Source organism: Zingiber officinale, chromosome 10A (genome assembly GCF_018446385.1).
Source record: "Zingiber officinale cultivar Zhangliang chromosome 10A, Zo_v1.1, whole genome shotgun sequence".
NCBI lineage: Eukaryota > Viridiplantae > Streptophyta > Magnoliopsida > Zingiberales > Zingiberaceae > Zingiber > Zingiber officinale.
In genome coordinates, this window is record NC_056004.1 from 81,723,873 (window position 1) to 81,732,453 (window position 8,581).

At 40.5% G+C, this 8,581-nt stretch overlaps 1 protein-coding gene across 1 annotated transcript; it reads left to right on the top strand.

Annotated features, from left to right (window-relative positions):
- Nucleotides 1-6,283: 6,283 nt before the first annotated feature.
- Nucleotides 6,284-7,926, top strand: LOC122028171 (ethylene-responsive transcription factor RAP2-13-like). The gene has a single exon (XM_042587203.1). The coding sequence runs from the start codon at nucleotides 6,680-6,682 to the stop codon at nucleotides 7,709-7,711; it is 1,032 nt and encodes a 343-aa protein (XP_042443137.1). The 5' UTR covers nucleotides 6,284-6,679; the 3' UTR covers nucleotides 7,712-7,926.
- The last annotated feature ends 655 nt before the right edge of the window (nucleotides 7,927-8,581 follow it).

Below are 8,581 nucleotides of genomic sequence, written 5' to 3' on the forward strand. Positions count from 1 at the left end.
CCATTAAATATTAATTTCTATAATTGGTTCCCAGTACTGACGTGGCGAGGCACATGACCTTCTTGGATATGGGAGCAACCACCACCGACTAGACAAAACCTTTTATGGAAAGCTAATATTTAATTTCCTAAAATAACTTTAGGTTAACCGAAAGGAACAATCAAATCACAAGGAAAAGAAATAAACATAAGAACACTACATGGAAAATAAATTCGAAATACTAGAATCGTAAGTCTCTTGTATTTGGTATTATTTCCAAAAATAACTAGTATGATGCGGAAAGGAAAAATTACTAGTTATACCTTCTAGAAAGACCTCTTGATCTTCTACCGTATTCCTCTTCTAACCTCGGACGTTGTGTGGGCAACGATCTTCCGAGATGAGAAACCACCAATGCACCTTCTTCTCCTCCTAGTTAGGTTCGGCCAAAACAAAAGAGCTTCACCAAGGATGAAGAAAAAACCACCAACCAAGCTTCAAGGGATACAAGCTTTCTCTCCTTCTTCTTCTTCTTCTCCAGGTAGTATCCGGCCACCACAAGAGCTCCAAGCAAGAGGAAGGATTCAGCCACCACAAAAAGGAAGAGAGGGAGAAAGGTTGGCTGGCCACAACACCAAGGAAAAGAGGGAGAGAATAATAGAGGTTGTCCCCCTTGAAGGCACCCTCACCCCTTCTTTTATATTCCTTGTCTTTGGCAAATTAGGAAATTTAATTACAATAAAATTTCCTTAATTTTCCTTGACATGAATTAATTGAGAAAAATAAAATTTCCCAATTAAACTTATAATGGCCGGCCACATCATAGAGAGACAAATTAGACAAGTTTCAATCAACAAATTAAAACTTCCTAATTTGTTTCCGAAAATTTTAAAAATAATATTTCTCTTCAAAAATCCCTTCATGGTTGATAAAAAGAAATTTCTATAATTTTAATTTTTAACATGTGAATAATTTTCACAGAGAAAATAAAATATCTTTCCAATCTACAAATAAGGAAAGAGATCTAATCTCTTTCTTTAATCTTTTGTAGACCCTTTTAAGAGAGATATTTTAATTTTAATTCTCTTTAATAAATCATATCTTCCACATAATAAAAATTAAAATTAAAATTCTTTTTAATTTCATTATGGCCGGCCCCCTCTAGCTTGGGTTCAAGCTAGGACCGGCCACCCATAAACCAAGCTTAGGCCGGCCCTAGCTTGATTCCCAAGCTAGCTTGGCCGACCCCCCTTAGGTGGGTATAGAAGGTGGGTATAGGTGGGTATAGTACTCTATAAATAAGAGGCTACGATAGGAACCGAGAGGAGGAATTGGTTTTGGTCTCCCGATAAAATTAAGCATCCCGTGTTCGCCCCGAACACACAACTTAATTTTATCAATAATAATTCATTCCACTAGAGAACTATTATTGAACTACCGTACCAATCCCAAATTACATTTTTGGGCTCCTTCTTATTATGAGTGTGTTAATCTCCCTGTGTTTAAGATGTCAAATGTCCACTAATTAAGTGAGTTACTGACAACTCATTTAATTAATATCTTTATCCAAGAATAGTACCACTCAACCTCATCGTCATGTCGGACTAAGTCCACCTGCAGGGTTTAACATGACAATCTTTATGAGCTCATCTTGGGGACATTATCAACCTAGATTACTAGGACACAGTTTCCTTCTATAATCAACAACAGACACTATAAGTAATATCATTTCCCAACTTATCGAGCTTATTGATTTATCGAACTAAATCTCACCCATTGATAAATTAAAGAAATAAATATCAAATATATGTGTTTATTATTATATTAGGATTAAGAGCACACACTTCCATAATAACTGAGGTATTTGTTCCTTTATAAAGTCAGTATAAAAGAAACAACCTCAAATGGTCCTACTTAATACACTCTAAGTGTACTAGTGTAATTATATAGTCAAGATAAACTAATTCCTAATTACACTACGACCTTCCAATGGTTTGTTCCTTTCCATTTTGGTCGTGAGCTACTGTTTATAATTTATAAGGTACTGATAATATCATCTTCTGTATGTAGCACCACATACTATGTTATCTACAATATAAATTAATTGAACAACTACAACTAAATATAGACAATTTGACCAAATATGATTCTTTATTCAAAATAAATGTTTACAAAAGCTTAGGCTTTCAGTATACACTCCAACAATCCCTCTGATGCACCCAAGCCCGCAACTCGTCCTAATGTCATCTTTCGTATATGCCTCAAAATCGCTTCCCTCGGCCCTTGTCCTTGCTGCCTTGTCCATGGTCCCTCGGATGCTCCATCCTTCACAAGACCCGAAGCCATCAGCCTGAGTCATATGTGTATCTTGCAAGCCTGCACAACTTAAATGCATATATCAAATACAAGAGTGAACCTAACTTAAACCCTTTGCCCAAACACCAAAACACACGGTCGCACGGACCATTAGGATTGCTCCAACATTAAAGACAACACTAATAAAGCTAAGTTTTACTTAGTTCGAAGCCTTCGACAACTCTTACTCCAAGGCCACACTCATTGAGTGCTTTCGTTGGGCAATCCACTAATATATAGCTTGAATGATTTCAAAAGTTAATTACAAGAATTAACAAATAATGTTACCAACAATAGAGAAAGTTAGAAAATCTTGATCGCCGATTGTCGGAGGAGCATTACAGCGTCGGAGGAGCATCACAGCGTCGCAGGAGCTCTTACGGAGCACCAAGCAAGAGTGAAAGTCGTAGCAGTTGTTGTTATGAAATTTATGGTCGAAGGACTTTATATAGGCCCATTCCGAGTGCCTGGAACCCCTCCGGGCGCCTGGACCAAGTGGCTCGGCCAGTTGACATGCTCCACATTAGCTTTTGAATAATTTTTTGGGTCCAGGTGTCTGGACCGTCTCCGGGCGCTCGGACCACCTGGGTGCTCGTGGCTCTCGCCCGGGCAAGCCTGATCTAGGCTCCCGGACTCCGGGCGCTCGGACTCTCCTTTTCTTCAGCAGCTTCTTCCCTGTAAAAAAAGGTTAGTCTAGGTAATAGAAAATATATTTATCCTGCAAAACAGAGTTAGCACAATATAATAAAACAGTAGTAATAATTAGATCCTATCTCCTCGAGGCTAGGATCTAGTCAAGGTCTTAACTTTGGTTTCCCAAATAGACCTAAGTTGGACCGACGCCTACAATTCATGTAACGGGGAATACCTCCTCACTGGATCTCTCCTCTAGTTTCTTATCTCTATTTACCAACTACAGTCGCAATTGACTTGCCTTGGACCCACCAGGTCTTCCCGTCATTTGTTAGGTCCACAAACCCAACTGAACTTCCCGCTAGATATCGAGTTTCGCAGATCTATCTGGACTTCCCACTAGCTATCGGGTCCCGCGGATCTAGCTGGATTTCAGCCTGGTAGCTGGTCATTTAGACCAATCAACTTCTGCACACTTGGTAGAAAGGTTAGACAAATACCACATCTAACTTTAATCTATTTATCATACATCAAACCAGATTATTAGTGCAACCTGCACTAACAAAGTGGTTCGTTACTTCTTTGAATATGTTGAAAGGATGACCAACATTTTCGCTTCAACACAAATCTCATACTTGTGTTTTGGGTCAAGGTGAAATGTAGGTATACTTTATATGTTTATTAATTTACGCAACACATCATAGTTAACATGTCCTAGTCTACCATGCCATAAACACAAAGACTCAAGCATATAAGTGGAAGAGATTCCATTTTTATTTATCTTAAACCTAATGACCATTACATTGAGCTTGTATAGCCCATCAGATACTAGCCCCTTCCTACAAACATTCCATTCTTAGAAAGTACAACCTTGTCTCACTCAAAGACAATGCGAAAGTCGCCATGCTTACTTAACAGTGATCCAGATACTAGATTCTTCCGAATCTCCAGAACATACAACACATTATTCAGAGTAATGTACTTGCCCAAGGTCATCTTCAGTACCACTTTTCCTTGGCCCATGATGTCTGAGGTTGTTGAGTTCCTCATGAACAATTTATCTCCATTGACTTCTTCGAAGTTGTAGAGCAGCTCTTTGTTGCAGCAAATATGTCTGGTGGCTCTAGTATTGATCCACCATTACCGCAAGTTTGAACCCACCAAGTTCAATTTAGAGACCACGACACAGAGGTCATCCATTTCTGGTCCCTCGTTCAGGTTTGCCTCCTGCTTCTTCTTCGGCTTTCTGTACTCCGAAGATTTGTGAACCACTCGGTCACAGTTGAAGCACTTCCCAGAGAACTTCTTCTTGCTAATGCCTCCTCTAAGTCCCATCTTGGAAGATTTGGGGTTCTTCCGTTTCGAGCTTTAACGATGCTTGACCACATTGACTTTCATAGTAGCCTGAGAGAACAACTTTATCTTTGAACTCTTGTTGTCTTCTTCGATGCGAAGTCTAATAATGAGTTTCTCCACATTCATCTTCTTATGCTTATGCTTCAGGTAGTTCTTGAAGTTCTTCTAGCCAGGAGCAGTTTCTCAATGATAGCAGTCACCTAGAAACTTTCACTCAGAACCATTGTTTTTGAGTGAATCTTGTGCAACATCTGAAGCTCTTGGACTTGGCTGATCACTATCTTGGAGTCAACTATTCTGTAGTCTAGGAATCGACCCATGATGAACTTCTTGGCCCCTACATCCTCCGTATTGTATTTCTTATCCAGGGACTCCCACAACTCCTTAATTGTTCTCTTCATTCTATACACAGTGTACAGTGAGTTGGCAAGACAGTTGAGGATGTAGTTTCGGCAAAAGAACTCAGAATGAGTCCATGCATCTATTGTACTGATGGTTTGCGCATCAATATCCTCAGCACGCTTGGGAGCGTCATCAGTCAAGAACCGAGCCAGATTGAGTGTGGTCAAGTAGAAAAACATCTTCTACTTTCAACTCTTGAAGTTTAGTCCATTGAACTTCTTTGACTTTTCCCTATAATTGATTGATACAGTTTCAATCAGGATGGAGAGAGCTTCCAAATTTTAATAGTAGTCTTAGTTCAAGTGATCATGAACCTCATAATTCTAATGATCTGGACCATCCAATTTTAACCGTCCGTGATTTACCTCCTCCGTGTTGACCCTAAGATAGATTGATGAAGACGCTGGAGACAAATGTATTTACCTTTTACCACCATGGATCATCCAATTTTAATATTAGATACGTTGGATCATCTTTAGTCCATGATCGTATGGATCTCAACCGATTTCATATGCATGACCTTGGGATATTCAATACATTTCAACTGGTGCACGAGTCAATGTCCCCTCTAAACCGCTACGGTGGGCGCTTGTGTAATCTCTCAAGTCTTTACGATTTAATTCTCAACTATCATATACTATATACTGTTAGAGTTTTTTCCTTTAGTGAATGATAAATCTGGAGATATAAACAACTAACTTACAAACCAAACGCCAACAAGAAGATTTAACATGCTTCAAAACTATCAAATCATCTCAAGTATATAGATTGGTTCTTAAGAATTGTGCATTTGAAACTCAATACATACAATACAATTGAATCAACTGATCCGATCCAATATTAAAGTAATGATTCATGGAAATTCACAACCATCAATTTGAAAGATTGACAGGTAAACTACATCCACACACATCAACATCATCGACAAGGAGAAGATTCTTCTCAATGGATATAAAAATCATCCCCATCAAATTGACTCAATTTGGCGATAAAGTAAAATGTTTTCATAATTAACTAGATATTTACAGGTCAATTTGTAATTACGGTACACTGTCAAATTAATTTTCTAAGCGGAAAGATAATCATAAAACATTGGCTACATCGAGGAATCATTCACACTTCTAAATTTATTTTAATAATTAATAGAAAAATTTTATAAGATCGACTAATTATTTTTAAAATTAATAATTAAATACTCAATCACCTAAATCTCCATCATACTCGAGTATAAAAGTATTTTTGCTATTTAATTACACTATAAAATATGTTGAAAATACAGTAGACACCGAATCAATGCTTTGCTATTTTTTTTTTTTAAACTTATGGATACTTCAGACCACAATTCGCCGAATTTTCCACTAAATTCGCTCGGCATTTTCCACTAAATTCGACGTCATCGCGTGTCTCAGCAGAGGAGAGGATGGACCGACTCTTTTCTAACCGATGGATTCCAAAGCAATCTACGGTGAATAAGAAGACTAGTCACGGGATTAACAAGCCAAAAGCTCCATTCAGCCGCCTATAAAAACGTCACGATACGTTCTGGTTTCCCAAGAGCAAAGCCAAAACCACCACCGCCTCCTCTTCCTCCTCTTCCGGCGAGGCTGAGCGGCCCCAGTGCGAAATTACTCAAGGTCACTTGTAAACTCCTAGTCCGCCTTTGCTTCCCCTAACGTGCTCCTCTGTTTTCTCGCAAGAGCAAGAAAAGTCCACAAAAATCTCATTTTTGAGGCCTCTTTTACCCTTTTTTTTTAGGCAACTATTTCTTTTCTTTTTGATCAACCAAAAGGTAGAGGGTTCTCGTTTTTCTGATGCCCTTCCGGTTGTTCCTTGGTGGCTAGATTGAATGTTCTTCATACTCTGTTCTTTGATTTTGCTTAAGAACAAGGTTGGAGACTCCCATCTTTCTCTTTGGTTTTGGATTTGAGGAGCTTTTAGATTTTGCTTAGATTTCATGGCGGCGGCTATAGATATGTTCAATAGCACGCCTGTCTTCTCTGTTGACGCTTTTAGAGAGGAACTCATGAAAGGACTCGAACCAGTTATAACAAGTGCTACTGCTGCTGCTTCCTCTTCCTCCGCTAACGTCGTCGGCGCTTCCTCCGACTCCTCCTTCCCGTCAACCTTACCCTCTTCTTCCGCTCGTCAAAATCCAATCTTTCATCTGTATCCTCATCAAAATCACACCTTGGATGCCTCCTATTCGCCGATGGCGAGCTCCGGCGTGGTTCACCAAAGCTTCGTCAGCTTGGACGACATGGGCTTCACCGGCGCCACCGGGCTCACCCATCTTAGCTCTTCCCAAATCCAGCATATCCAAGCTCAAATCCAGCTCCAACAGCAGCAGAGCTTCGTGCTCGCACCGAGGCCCCAGAGGATGAAGCACGCCGGCTCGCCACTTCCGGCGAAGTCCGCGAAGCTCTACCGAGGGGTACGGCAGCGCCACTGGGGGAAGTGGGTGGCCGAGATCCGGCTGCCCAAGAACCGGACCCGCCTTTGGCTCGGCACCTTCGATTCCGCCGAGGAGGCCGCGCTGGCGTACGACCAGGCGGCCCACAGGCTTCGCGGCGACTTCGCCCACCTCAACTTCCCCGACCTCAGGCACTCCACCACCTGCAACGGTTCCCTCCACTCCGTCGTCGACGCCAAGCTGCAAGCCATTTGCCAGAGCTTGGCCAATTCACCAAAACAGGGAACGACAACGGACGTCCCCTACACCGACGGTTCAGCTCTGCCGGTGGCGGCGGACGAAGATGCAGCAGCAGCATCATCAAAGGAAGAACCTTACTGCTTGGGATTCGAGGACCACAAAGGAGATAGCTCATCGGAGTGGGAAGAGGAGTTGGGTTCGCCGGCGCCACCCCTGCTGGAGATGCAGCACCTGGACTTCACGGAGGTGCCGTGGGACGAATCGGAGAGCTTAAAACTGCGCAAGTACCCTTCATGGGAGATCGACTGGGACTCCATCCTTTCCTCCACCATCTAGTTCAGTCCCAAGTCAACTACCTAGCTAGTTCAGTCATCAGTCAGTGTGTGTCCCAAGTCAAACTCAAGTGCCCAATGCAAATGGAATTTTAGACATTTGCCTTGTGATGCTTGCACTTGCAGAGTTGCAGTGGATGAAACTGTGAAATTCTGTCCACAAAGTCTGTAAAATATACTGCTGAAATTATTAAATATGAGACCATGAGCATTATCAAATTCCAACTATAGACATTATCAAATTCCCTCTGTCACCGTTATAGTAAAAGATGATTACATTGACCTTAGTTATTTTTCATAGACCATCCTTAAATTACATGAAGAAAGATAAATCCTATAATCAAGTGACTGTTAAATACCTAAAGGTGAGATAAATTTATTCCTTGCTTTCGGAAAAGAATCTGATGCCTTTACTTTCAGAAAACCACATCCAATGAGTCTTTGTAAGTGAATCAGTTGTTTCAAGGTATAGCATAAACAATGAGCTTATGATATTTCTTATATAATAATCAGGGATTGATTTCTATAAACTAACACCGGCATAGTTTATCCCAGCATATGCATTGCGCCTATAAACTTGTATTTACTTTCTTTCATATCCATAGAATCATCATTAGAATGTCAAGAGAACTATTTTTTTATTTTTTAAGTGAATCAGTTAAAGGTTGAAGAACTTTGAATATGGTTCTTTTCTCACTGAAGAATATATTCATCCCAGTCTGAAACGGCTGGCTCTCTCTTTTTTGTTTTCTCCTTTGGCCTTAGCAATGAGATTCTCTCTATTGACATGCAAGGTTAAGTATCCAATCAGGGGCTACAAGAGTTTTTTAGCAAAAGAAAGTGATTTTATTTGGCAAAAAATCTAAGGAACATT